A 14,643-nucleotide genomic window follows, 5' to 3' on the forward strand; every position below is an offset into this window, starting at 1 on the left:
GATGCCGTCTGACCTGCTGTCTTTATTTCACATTTCCAGCATCTGCAGTTTATTTGGAGATTGTTTCCAATTTAGAAAATGGGAAAATAGTCCATTAAGTGAAATTTCACAAATAGAAGAGATTGCAAAATGCATTATAGTTACTTAAGTGCAGAAAAACTCCAACAATCTAGTATATGCCCAATCGTAAATCCCAATGGTTTAGCATGCCATGATATTTACCACATTCCCCATCCACTCAGTGAGGCTCTGGTTTCTGTGCTTCCTTTCCAGAAACCAGTCCCGGATACCATGTTCCCTTTGATTCCCCTGGTTCTGTTGGCTGTGCTCCCTTGAAACTCCCTTTGTTCCTGCACTTCATATTAAACTTATCAGGCCACTATGTTGCATGGTTTTAAAAAAGTGAATTAAAAGCGTGTTGGAGTATTACTGAAATAGCATCCAATAGTCCAGAAAAATCTTCTAGTCCAGCACCGAAGTTCAATGGAATTAATCTCATGCAGTGAATAGCATATTGGAATTGGTTTATTGTTGTCATATGTACTGAGATACAGTGAAACCTGTACATCTGTACAGATCATTTCAAAACATAAGTACACTAAGGTAATACAAGGAAAATGCAACAACAGAATGCAGAATATAGTGTTACAGTTCACAAGATCACAAGATCATAAGACAAGGGAACAGAAGCAGGCCATTCGGCCCATCGACTCTGCTCCAAGGAAAGGGAAATAGAAATGAGAAATGGGGAATGGGGAAAGAAGAAAAAAAAACTATTCTAATCCCAATTACCGGCCTTATCCCCATATCCCTTGATATCCTGACTATTTAGATATCTATCTATCTCCTCCTTGAGCGTCCCCGCTGATCTGGCTTCCACTGCTGTACGTGGCAAGGAGTTCCACAAATTCACCACCCTCTGGCTGAAGAAATTTTTCCTCATCTCTGTTTTGAAACTGTACTCTCTAATTCTAAGATTGTGCCCTCTGGTCCTGGACTCACCCACCAAGGGAAACAGCCTAGCCACATTTACTCTGTCCTTTCCTATCAATATTTTAAATGTCGCTATGAGGTCCCCTCTCATTCTTCTGTACTCCAGCGAGTACAGTCCAAGAGCCGACAAACGCTCCTCATACGTAAGCCCTTTCATTCCTGGAATCATCCTCGTAAATCTCCTCTGAACCCTCTGCAACGTCAGCACATCCTTCCTAAGATGTGGAGCCCAAAACGGCGCACAATATTCCAAATGAGGCCTCACTAGTGCCCCGTAGAGTAAGTGTTACTTCCTTACTTTTATACACTATACCTCTCGAAATGAATGCCAACATAGCATTCGCTTTCTTTACCACCGATCCGACCTGGTGGTTAACCTTTAAGGTATCCTGCACGAGTACCCCCAAGTCCCTTTGTACTTCCATGCTTTGGATTTCCTCTCCTCCTAGATAATAATCTGCCCGCTTATTTCTGCTTCCAAAGTGTACAACTGCACATTTCCCTACATTGAATCTCATCTGCCATTTCCTTGCCCATTCTCCTAAACTATCTAGGTCCCTCTGCAACCTTCCTATCTCTTCAATACTCCCTACTCCTCCCCCTATCTTGGTGTCATCCGCAAACCAGTTACAGAGAAAGTGCAGTACAGGTAGACAATAAGGTGCAAGGACTATGATGAGGTAGATTGTGAATTCAAGTCAGTTTATTGTCATATGCAGGAGTACATGTATGCAATGAAAAACTTACTTGCAGCAGCATCACAGGCATATAACATCAGATAAGCAGCAATCAGAAGAAAAACATAAATTATACACATGGTGAAGACTCCTCTCACCTGGACTTGCCTATCACCTGCCTGCGTGTGCTCCTCCTCCTCCTCCCCATCCCCCCACCTTCTTATTCTGGTTTCTGCCCTCTCCCTTTCCAATCCTGATTAAGGGTCTCCGCCCGAAACGTCAACTGTTTATTTCCTTCTACAAATACTGCTTGACCTGCTGAGTTCCTCCAGCACTTTTTGTGTATTGCTCCAGATTCCAGCATCTGCAGAACTTCTTGTGTCTCAGTGCTCCTTGTCAAAGGCGTTAAAGCGAAAACTCGTAAACCAAGGAATTACTCTATGCTGCTGTTAGAAATGTTGTTGTATCCGGCAGTGAAGAGGATTTGGGAGAGCGTTGTAACGATACCCTGGCTGGAGCAGAGATGTTCCATTTGCTGCTCTCCTTTCCAACGGGAACCGTCCGGTAGGTGGTGGTGTCGCAGGAGTTGCTGGTGCCGGAAGTGAGCTGGGCCTGGACGGTCCGGGGGCCGCTCGGCGATGGACCGGTTCGTGTGGGTGAGCGGCCTGCTAGAGATTAACGAGACCCTGGTGATACAGCAGCGCGGAGTCCGATTATACGACGGCGACGAAAAGGTAAAGCGAGTGGGGCTGCGTCGCCTGGGCCCAGCCGCTCCGAGAGTACGCGAGCCCCAGGCGGAACTGGGCCTGGTTTTGGCCTCAAGATGAAACTTTTCTTGCACAGATGCAAAAGCATGAAAGTATCAGCGAGTTAACAAAACCCTTGATTAATCTACTTGTTTTTGCTATTGGAAAGGCCCATGGTAAAAAAAAAGGCAGCTGCCAACTTTATTAATGGCCATGTACAGTCAGGATGTGGGATGCTGTAACCTGAAGGAATGGTGATCAAGGGACAATGGTGTCGCCAGTGGAGGAGCCAGAATATTTTATTGTCCACCCAGTCACTATCACAATGCTATAGCCTGATTACAGCTGACAATAATAAACAATTCCAATACCACTAAAGTATTCTCTCTTGACCCAAACTTTCCTTTAGCATTCTTTTCATGAGAGGCCTTAGGGGCTTAATAATACTAAAATGCAACACCGAAACACACACATACTAACACATAAAACAGTGGTGCCGTTGCAGAGCTGCTGTTGCACAGCTCCAGCGACCTGGGCTTGATTCTGATCTTCGATGCTGTAAGCAACATAGGCCAAGTGAGTGAATGTGTTGGTGGAAACAAACTGGTTAGGACGGTCTAAAACTAACGTGTTCTCTCTTTTCAAGTTCTATTAAATGATTTTTGACCTGAAACGTTAACTCCCTTTGTCAGGAGACACAAGGGACTGCAGATGCTGGAATATGCAGCAAAAAAAGTAAATTGCTGGAAGAACTCAGCGGGTCGAGCAGCGTCTGTGGAGGCAAAGGGATGGTTGACGTTTCCGGTCAAGACCCTGCACCAGGACTGAGAATGTAGAGTGGAGGTAGCCAGTGTAAAGAGATGAGAGAGAAGGGTGAGACAGGGGCTGGTAGGTGATAGGTGGAATTAAGTGAGGGGGCAGATGATGGACAGATGGAGCTAGGGGGGGGGGGGGAATGTTGGGGGAAGGTAGAGACAGAGGCTGCCCGTGATAGATGAAATCAGATAAGGGGAACAAAGGGGGTTTGGAGACGGAGCCATGTGGGATGGGAAGATAGAGACGGAGGCTGGAAGGTGATGAGTGAAACCAGATAAGGGAGGGGTAATCAGCAGATCGAACCAGGTGGACCCACTTTCCAGTAACCCACACCCCCTGTGTTCTTGTCCCACTCCAACTGGTCCACCTACGTTCTCTCTCCCTTTTTTCATCTGTTCCATTCTTCCCCAGACCTAGATCCACTACGCTTCCCCATCTGGTTCCACCTGTCCATCACCCTCACACTTATCTACCTAGGTTTCTTCTCCCTTGGCCTACCCTTCGCATCTCCTCTTCGACCTGGCTCCATCTGCCCATCAACCCCAGCCTGACTTGATTCCACCTATCACCTACCAGCCCCTGTCTCAACAACTGCACCCTCCCCCCCCCCCCAATTCTCTTTATACTGTTTATCTTCCTCTACGCTCTTAGTCCTGATGCAGGGTCTGTTGCCTCCACAGATGCTGCTTGACCTGCTTAATTTCTCCAGGAGTTTGTTTTTAATTCCCTTTCTCAGATGCTGCCTGACCTGCTGAGTGTCTCTGGCCTTTTCTGATTTTTATTTCAGGTTTCCAGCATCTGCAGTTTTTAAAAAAAAAAATTTATTTGCTGCTGTCTTCCAAGTGGGTGTGCCTTGGCCCACCTTTGGCCTCCTCTGGCTAAGCTCATGGGTGTCAAAGGCATCAAATTAAAAGATTTTTGTCCTTTTCAAGTTCAAGTTTATTGTCATAGGTATACGTACCCAGGGTGTAAATGCCATGAAAATTAGCTTTTTGCAGCAGCAGAATACATTAGAAACTTTTGGCATTGGCTTCTGCAGCCCACAACCTGATAAGGAGAAAACCTGCCAGATTGGGTTAGATCTGAAGCCAGCATGGGCTGCCGTCTTCCTATTGTCTGTGCAGTTGATGGTGGAAGCACATCCCTTCATCTTCATGCCCATTTCTCATGCTCATATTGTGTGCTATAATGTCACTGAATGTGGTGCATCCGTGTCTTTTGAATAGGACAGCCAATTCCCCAGCAAGTTTTTAAAAACAAAAGTAGACAATAATATTATTTAAAGAAAATAACTAATGGAATCACATCATTGCTTTCTGTAAAGCAATAGAGTGATATTGCATGCCTTCTCAAGATTGCAGTCTTGATGCAGTATAAAAGAAGGCTCTGTGTCCCAGCAAAATATTTGGATAATATTTTTTCCTTTTTACCTTGGTATTGGTTTATTATTGGCACATTTACCGAGACACAGTGGAAAAACCTTTGTTTGCATGCCATTCAGACAGATTATGCCATACATGAGTACATCAAGGTAGTAGAAAGAAAAACAGAATGCAGAATATGGTGTTGCAGTTGCAGAGAAGATGCAGTGCAGGTAGACAAATAATGTGCAAGGGCCATGACGAGGTACAGTGGGAGATCAGGTGTTCTTTCAGCGTTGAGAGGTTGTTTCAAGGGTCTGATGACAGCAGGATAAAAACTGCCTTTGACCCTGGTGCTACGTACTCTCAAGCTTTTGTACTTTCTGCCTGATGAGGGGAGAAGACTGAATGATGGGTATCGAAGAGGTCCTCGATTATGTTGGCTGTTTTCTTGAGGCAGCAGGAAGTGTTGATGGAGTCAATGGAGGGAAGGCTGGTTTGCATGATAGACTGGGCTTCATTCACCACTCTTTGCAATTTCTGCAGCCTTGGGCAGAGCAGTTGCCATACCAAGCTGTGATGCATCCAGATAGGATATTTTCTATGGTGTATCTGTTTTAAAAAAAAAATTGGTAAGATTTACCAGGTATAGGCTGAATTTCATTAGCCTCTGAGGATTTGGAGGCACTGGTGTGCTTTCTTGGCTATGGTGTCTACATGGCTGGTCCAGGGCAAGTTGTTGGTGATATTTACACCCTAAGCTCTCAACCATCTCCACTTCAGCACCATTGATATAGACAGGAGTGTGTACTCCAACCTGCTTCCTGAAATTAATGACCAGCTCCTTCATTTTGCTGATATTGTGGGAAAGGTCATTGTCTTGATACCATGCCATTAGGCTCCCTATCTCCTTCCTGTACTCTGTCTCATTGTTGTTTGAGATCTCACCCACTATGGTAGTGTCATCTGCAAACTTGTAGTGGAGCTAGAGCAGAATTTGGCCACACAGTTGTGAATGTATAGGGAGCAAAGTAAGGGGCTGAGGATACAGCCTCATGGGGTACCAGTGTTGAAAATAATCGTGGAGGAGATGTTGTTGCTTATCCTTACTGATTTGCAGTCTGTTGGTCAGAAGTCAAAGGGAGTGCAAAGTCCTAGGTCTAGGAGTTTGGAGACGAGTTTGCGTGGAATTATGGTGTTGACGGCAGAGCTATAGTCAATAAATGGGAGTCTGACATGCGTGCCTTTGTTATCCAGATGTTTCAGAGATGAGTATAGGGCCAGGGAGATGGTGTCTGCCATAGACCTTCGGCAGTAGGTGAATGTTCAGTGGGTTAAGGTTGCCTGGGAGGCTGGAGCTGATGTGTACCATGACCAGCCTCTTAAAGCACCTCACGATGATTGATGTCAGAGGCACTGGGCAGTAGTCATTAAGGCACGTTACCTTATTTTTCTTTGGCACTGGGATGATAGTGGTATTCGTCACCCAGCAGTGATCGCTGTTTGAAAAGTAGCCACCTTCTCGATCTTTGAAAGTGTTGCAGTAGCCAGGTACAGAAAAATTTATGTCTTGTCATCCTCTCATTTACAAGTACTGGATCTTAAAGTGTATGACCACCAGGTGGTGTCATGGAACAATGTTAACTGCATACAACTATATTGATCTGCAATTTCACTATTTTAATTTTAAGCTTCCACAATGAAAAATTAAACAAAATTACTTATTTTTATTATGCTTGATTTATAACAGCATAGTTTTTTTTTGTTTTATCACTTTCAATACTGGACAGTTTTTGACTAGATATTTTACCCTACAATATTTAGAGAAGAACTTTCAACCATGTGAACGTTCTGAATAAATTCAATTTTCAGGATGACATCTGTACATCATCAACATTTAATGAATAAAAAGGGTATATTCTTTCATCATGGGGAGATTTGCAAGCTGCTTTGTTTATTTTCCCCCAAGAGTTTGATGGAAACAGTCTTCACATATTTAGATGGATGATATATAAATTGTGCTTGTCTGTTATGAAGCCTTCAACAGTAGATCAAACATGTATGAATAGGAATAGATGTTACCATGTGAGAGACATTAGTGAGAATGCGGAGAGTGGTTGCTGCTTTTTGTTGTTGCTGGCTGAAAAGGGGAAGAAAAGATTGTTGATAGAGAATTGATATTATTAGTCAGTTATCTTTTTTCAATTGTATGTTTTCAGTTTAAAAAACCTTCTGGAATACTTATGTGCCCATATGACTTTTTAATATGAAGATTGGCACCCTATCCAGCCCTGTTTAAAATGTCATTAGACCCTTAAGTCTATTACCACATTGTCATGTTACAAAATAATATTGCTATTGTCCCTGCTAACATAATGCATAACAGTTTGACTCACAGAAACCTTTCCTCTCTTACTATGATCAATGCCTAACTATGCTCCAAGTTTTGTAGAAAAATACATCTGTTAATATGAATTCAATTAAATGTAATTTCTTTATTGCAGACGAAATTTGACTTGGGAACTCTTCTTCTAAGCACACACAGATTACTTTGGAGAGACCAAAAAAGATCTGTAAGTTTCTTGAAAGTAATTTCAATTGCATCATGCAAAATGTATTATTTTAAATATTAAAAAGGTTTACTTTCTGAAAAGTTTGTCAAAAATAGCATTTAAAAATAAAATAAGTAATACTTTTAATGTTGCAAAATGAGGTTCTGAGGTGCTTCACAAGAACTTATCCTGTTGAAGTTTAACACACAGCAATAGTAGGAGCTATTCGAACCAGTATCCATATCTTGGTCAAAGAAATTGAATTTAAGTTGAGGAGAAGATTAGTGAGGGAATTCACTAGTTAGGCAGCTGCTGGCAGAACTGACAGTGGTAGTGCAGTTACAATCAGTGATATTTAAGGACTACAGAAATTTTAGAAGGTTGTAGCATTGAGGAAGATTGCCAAGGTAGGTGAGAGTGAGGCCATGTGGATTTAGAAACTAGAATCAGTATTTTTAGATTCCGGATGTGATTTGAATAAGGAGCTAATGACAAACAAGGACAGGGATTTAAGAGTAACCAGAACCTTGTGTGAGTTATAAGAATGGATGGCAGAGTTTTGGATGAATTCAACCCTTTAGACTATCAGAAAAGTCAAACATCAAGGTGATAAATGCAGGGATGAGGGTTTCAGAAGCACATGAACTGTACCAGGGCAGCGATGAGTGATTTTTTTATAACGGCAAAAGTAGTGGTGAAGGTGTTGGAGCAGATGTGTGGTCAGAAACTCGTTACAGAGTCAGATAGGATGGCAGGCTTTCTAGTAATCCAGTTCAGCATCTCACGGTTACTGCAGAGACAGGTGCAGGCAATGGCCAGGGTTAGAAATTGTAGGAACGATTAATGGCAGCATTTTGATTTTCCCAATATTAGAGGACTTATCCAGGACTGGATGTCAGACAAACAGCATGATTAATCAGAATGGAGCAGTGAAGAGAAGTGCTGAGGAAGGGCTGGATGTTGTCAGTAAACACCTGAAACCTGATTTTTCTTCCTTTTTGCAATGCCAAAAGAATCAAAGGATACAGGGATAAGGGTGCAAAGTGGATTTCTAACACCCAGTCAGCTGGGAGCTCACTAACAAGGAGCCAGCTTGAGGGGCTTTCTGGCCATCTTCTTCATTCTCATGAGTGACATCATTAAGGGGCAGCTGGTAGGTGAGGAGTGAGGGCACCAAGTTTAGATCTTTGACAAACTCCAAATGTAACAGCTGGGGGAGCAGGAATAGATGTTGCAGCTGTTTCGATTTTCATGCCTGGAACCAGGTGAGGGCAGTATCCAGTTGGTTGATAGAGAAAAGGGTTTGCAACACCTTGGCAATTTGGATAGTGTGTCCTCTTGAGTTACAACGTTATAAATACAGAAGGGGGTAGGGTGACACTTCTTTGTGCAACAGAGGATACTAACAGACATACAATAGCTCATAAGGTTTCTAACGCTTATACAGAACAATTGTGCTTCCATTGTTCTCCCATTGACAAAGACATCAATAAATCGGCTGAGCATCATTACTTGTGATAAGTTAGTTGTCTGTGGACCAGTGAAAATGGTTAAAATGTAATTATCATGTCGTTTATTCATATTGTATATTTTTGTCTGCTGTAGAAAATAAACATTTTATTGACTATAGGTGCTGTAGGCCAAGGTAACCAGAGACATTATGTACAGGAGGATTTCAGTCTCATCTAACTGTGCAATCATTGTCCACACTCTTCTTGCTTGGTGGCAAGTTGCTCAGTTCACATGAGCAAACACAACACAGGAAAGTCTTACATAAATAATAAAATTACAGCATTAAGATAACACTGCCTTCATTCATTTTTTTATAGTACTTTGGCATCAATTTATTTACTGGTGCGCAATGTATTATTTTCAGTATTTTCTTGCATCTTGATGAAATCAAAATGTAATTAAGCTAAGTTTTAAAAATGCTGGAAAAAGGAAATTAAAAACAGAATACTGGAAATGCACATTCTCTGGTAGAGAGAGATAGTTCATGTTTCAGAAATGAGGAAAGAACACAGTTGCTATGTTGAGTATTTCCAGTATATCATGGCTTTATTGCTGAAGATGGTTATCTGCATATTGCAATTTTCAAATTGAAAATTTGATGGATTTTAGCCACTAAATTATTTCTCCTTTTGCTTTTAACACAGGAATGTTGCATCGCGTTACCTCTCTCACAGATTATTTTCTTTGAAGAACAAGCAGCTGGAATAGGAAAAAGGTCAGGCTTTGAACACTGAACTTCTGTAAACTCATCTTCTGTATCCCTTATCCTGTAACACACTGAATTTAATCCAAAAAAACATTGATTTCTATGGATTCTGATGAAAGCATTTGTATGAGACGTTGGCTTGAATTTTATGGGAAAATACTACCAGTCCTGTGTGGAACTTTGACATTTCCTACATAGGTGCCAGCAAGTTGGGGATTCCTGTTCACACACGAGTAAGTGTAGAAGTTCTGAACTTCCTGGCAGCTATTCTGCACTACTTCCCTTGATTCTACTTCCTTTGCTTAAACCTGAACTTCAATTCTAAATTTTTTCCAATAATAAAAAAAATTATCAACCTTAAAAGTTAACTTTGTTTTATGACCAGAGGCGCTGCTTGACCTGAGTATTTCTAGCACTTTCTGATTTTACTTCAGAGCTCCAGCACATGCAGCATTTTGGTTATGCTTTTATCTACCAAGCTTGCCACCAACTCAGAAGAATTTATAGCAAAAAAACAAACTGCTGGAGGAACTCTGCAGGTTGAGCAGTATCTGTGGGTGGGAATTATTATTAGTTTATCACTTGTACTGAGGTACAGTGGAAAAACTTGTCTTGCATACCGTTCATACAGATCAATTCATTACACAGTGCATTGAGGTAGTACAAGGTAAAACAATACAGAATGCAGAACAGCTACAGAGAAAGTGCAGGTAGACAATAAGGTGCAAAGTCATAACGAGGTAGATTGTGAGGTCAAGAGTCCATTTTATCGTACTAGGGAAGCGTTCAATAGTCTTATAACAGCGGAATAGAAGCTGTCCTTGAGCCAGGTGGTATGTGCTGTCAGGCTTTTGTATCTTCTGCTTGATGGGAGAGGAGAGAATGTCCTGGGTGGGTGGGGTCTTTGATTGTCGACGTTTCGGGACAAGGACTGAGGGGGAGATGGCCAGTATAAAGAGGAGAGGGGGAAGGGTGAGACGGAGGCTGGTGGGTGATAGGCAGACTGCAGAGGGGTGGAAGATGATGAGCAGAAGGAACCAGGTAGGGGTGGAGTTGAGAGGCAGAGGCAGGTGGGTGATTGGTGGAAGCAGACAAGAAAAAATTAAGGCAAATGGACCTAGGTGGGGGGGGGGGGGGGGGGGAATGGAGTGTGAAGGTGGAGAGAGAGAGGTTGGAGATGATAAGCGAGGACACAAAGGCAACAAGTGCTGGAATCTGATAAGTAATGAAGGTGATAATAAGGACCATTAATGGAGAGAGGAATGGCAGATGGAACCAGGTGGGGAGAGGATACGATGGGTGAAGTGTGTGGGTAGTAGGTGGTTAGAACCAGGAGGGCAAGGGGTGAAGATGGATTAACTTCATTTCAGATTCCACACTTCATCTGCTAATCAGAGTTATTATTGCATTGATAGTTAACCCATTTAACAGTTGTTACTAATTAAATCTACTTAAGATCAAAAGGATTATGTACTCTTGATATAATTATTTGCAGTTCAAGTGACTAAAATGTTTTGTGTGTCGAATTTAGTAAGATACAAATCAATTGCTATTAGAAGTTTAGTGTCACTATTCGGACCCTCACAGTTAATATTGGTACAGCAGATATTGGTTCTAATACAATGATAATGGGACAATCAGAACACGTGAAAAGGGCAAAATTCTGTGATTATGGAATGTCAGACCACAAAGGGGTCTTGTCAGATGTGACTTGAGTATAAAGTGATAGGTTATAGTGATACAGTTAATAATTTTGAAATAGGACAAAAGTGAAAGTTATTGTTGTTAGGAAAATAAAGCAAAATTAATTGTAAAATAAAAAACAGTGTGCAGAATGATGATTATTTGTTTGAAAGATTGCTTTCTGGAGATTTGCTGTACTTTACACAGCTTTCAATGATGTGATTTCAGGGAAGGTATACTCTCAATGTATTGTAATTATTATTGGATATATGGTCTGTCACTTATTTTTTATTTTGTTAATCACCTCTTGTTTCTTCTGAAACAATGTGGCCTTTATTATCCAGCCTTGGATCCTAAATTTAAAAAAAATAGAAATTCCATAAAATCATAACTTTGATACTGAATTAATAACATTGAAATCAAAAACAGAAAAAGGCTGTTTTATTTTCATAGATATTAGTTTTGAAATAGTAACTAGGGATAATAATTTGTTCCAATAAATTCTGTTTATATAATCTTCATACCTGTAAGGAAAGCATGGTATGTTTCTCTTGGCAGCAAATCTGACTGAAGCTTTTGTTTTGGTAGGAAACGTGTGCTTTAACAAAGTTTTGAAGTAATTAATAAGTTTAGTTTATTATTCTTTTGGGAAGTGCCTACAATCTTTTGGCACTTGATCTTTTGGCTTTCCTAGATTAACGTTGACTTTCCGGAAAAGAGGGAAGAAATGAGGGACAGTTGATTAAACAACGGTGTAATGTTGATGGTACAGCAGGTGATCAAACTTGTTTTTAAGCCTGGAGTTGACATAATTTCCAACAGTGCCAGATAATGTAGTCCCTTTATCTATTTTAAACAAAGTATGTAAAGGGAAAGAATACAGGAAATGGCGGGACCCTTGGTAGCATTGATATACAGGGGTGCCTTGGGATCCAAGTCCACAGTTCCCTGAGAGTGACAACACAAGTAGATAGGGGGTAAAGAAGGCAAGTGGCAAGCTTGCCTTCATTTGGGCACTTAGTCAGGAAGTCATGTTGCAGTTGTATAAAACGTAGGCTAGGCTGCATTTGGTGCAGTTCTGGTCGCCCCATTTACAGGAAGGATGTGGAGGCTTTGGAGAGGATGCAGAAGAAGTTCACCAGGATGCTGCCTGTATCGGAGAGTATTAGGTATAGGGAGGGGTTGGACAAACTTGGATTGTTTTCTCTGGGGTGTCAGAGGGTAAGGGGAGACCTGATAGAAGTTTATAAAAATTGAGAGGCAGACAGATAGTCAGTCTTTTTCCAAGGATAGAAATGTCAAATACTAGCTATAAAGAGAGAGGGGGAAGGAGATGTGCTGGCAAAGTTTTGTTTTACACAGATGTATTGCCAGGGGTCATGATGGAAGCAGACATGATGGTGACTTTTAAGAGTCATTTAGAGAGGCACATGGACATGCAGGGAATGGAGGGATATGGATCATGTGCAGGCAGAAGAAATTTAGTTTAATTTGGCATCATGGTCCGCACAGACATTGTGGGCGAAAGGGCCTATTCCTGTGCTGTACTGTTCTATGTAATATCAATACTCTAAATAAAGAAGACATTAAATATTAGAAAGAAATCAATGAGTTTTCAGCATTTGTATTCCTTTTTTTTTCAATTCCAAGGTTCACCACCCTTTGGGGCAATAAATTTCTCCTCCATTCAGTCTTAAATGGCTGCCTCTCATCCTTAGATTATGGCCCCCTAGTCCTGGACTTCCTGTCCATTGGATACCCAGGTCTCATTGCACCTCCCTTTTTCCCAATCTATTGTCATTTAGATAATAATCTGCTTTCTTATTACTGTTGCCAAAATGGATAACCTCACATTTATCTACATTATGCATCCAAAATGTGCCGTGAGTAGTTGGGGCCCTGGCACTGATCCATAGAACAGTACAGCACTGGACAGGCCATTCAGCCCACAATGTTGTGCTGATCTTGATGCCAATTTATACTAAATGTCCTCTTCCTGTGTATCATCCCTATCCTGCCATTTTCTTCATATTCGTGTGTCTACCTTAAAGCCTCTTAAACTCCACCAAACTGCCTGCTTCCACTACTACCCCTGGTAACCCATTCCAGGCACCACCACTCTCTGCAGAAAAAACACTTGCCTCTCACGTCACCTTTAAACTAATCCTCCTCCCCCCCCCCCAACCTTAAAAGCATGTCTTCTGGTGTTTGACATTTCTATCCTGGGGAACAGATTCTGACTGTCTACCCTATCAGTGCCTCTCATAATTTTAAAAACCTCTATCAGGTCTCCCCTCAGCATCTGAAGCTCTAAGAACAATCCAAGTTTGTCCAAGCTTTCCTTATAGCTCATACCCTTTAATCCAGGCAGCATCCTGGTAAACCTCTTCTGCACCCTCTCCAGTCTCCACATCCTTCCTATAGTGGGGCGACCAGAACTGCACACAATACTCCAAGTATGATGTGACTAAAGTTTTATATAGCTGCAGCATTGCTTCCTTGCTCTTATACTCAACACCCCGACCAATGAAGGCAAGCATGCCATATGCCTTCTTTACCACCTTATCCACTTGCACAGCCACTTTCAGTGAACTATGGACCTGGACCCCAAGATCCCTTTGTACCTCAATGCTGTCATTAACTGGATACTTTCTCCTTTCATTTATGACCTCCCAAAGTGCAACACCTCACACTTGCCCGGATTAAACTCATCTGCCACTTCTCTGCCCACATCTGTAACCAATCTATATCCTGCTGTATTCTTTGATAGCCCTTTACACTGTCCAAACTCCACCAATCTTGGTGTCATCTGCAAATTTGCTAATCCACCCACCTACATTTTAATCCAAGTCATTGATATATTTCACAAACAACAGAGTCCCAGCCCCTGTGGTACCTTGCAAGTAATTGCCTGCCATTTAGAAAAAGACCCATTTATTCCTACCCTTTGTTTCCTAAGGGCCAACCAATTCTCTGGTCAGATCAATACCTCGCCTCCAATCTCATACTTTAACCTTGCATGCTATACTTTCATGTGGGACCTTATTGAAAGCTTTCTGAAAGTCCAAATCTACCACATCCACTGGTTCTTCCTCATCTATCCAGCTCGTTACATCCTCAAAAAAATTCCAGTGTATTTGTCAAGCATGAGCAGAATAAGAACATCCACTGGCTCCAAATTTTCGAGTCATTTGCTTGAAACCTCATGTATGCCCTTGAAATGCGAAACTTGATTAACCCAATACATTCCAGGCCAATGTCTCGTCTTCCATCTTCTCTAAATTTATGTTCATATGAAAGTTTGATGCCTGTGTCTTAACTTCACAGAAGTTAAGGGTGCTTGCAGGGACGATGTTTCCTGCAGCCAAGGAGTGTAGAACCAATGGTCAGTCTCAGTAAGGGCTAGGCCATTTAGGATTTGAGATGAGAAGCAACTTCTTCATGCAGAAAGTCGTGAATGTTAGAAAATCTTTCTCCAAAAGAGCTATGGGGACTTGGTCATTGAGTTCATTCAAAGCAGAGGTTGATAGATTTCTGGATATTAATCCAGGGATGTGGGGATACTGCAGCCAAATGGAGTTGAGGTATAATTTCAGC

At 41.7% G+C, this 14,643-nt stretch overlaps 1 protein-coding gene across 1 annotated transcript in view; it reads left to right on the plus strand.

Annotated features, from left to right (window-relative positions):
* Positions 1–2,050: 2,050 nt before the first annotated feature.
* vps36 (vacuolar protein sorting 36 homolog) overlaps positions 2,051–14,643 on the plus strand; it is a 49,952-nt gene continuing 37,359 nt past the window's right edge. Inside the window, 3 exon segments of the mRNA XM_052026628.1 lie at positions 2,051–2,404; positions 7,098–7,166; positions 9,302–9,372. Coding sequence (XP_051882588.1) covers positions 2,309–2,404; positions 7,098–7,166; positions 9,302–9,372 — 236 coding nt within the window. The 5' untranslated portion in view covers positions 2,051–2,308.

Source organism: Pristis pectinata, chromosome 11 (assembly GCF_009764475.1).
Source record: "Pristis pectinata isolate sPriPec2 chromosome 11, sPriPec2.1.pri, whole genome shotgun sequence".
Taxonomy (NCBI): domain Eukaryota; kingdom Metazoa; phylum Chordata; class Chondrichthyes; order Rhinopristiformes; family Pristidae; genus Pristis; species Pristis pectinata.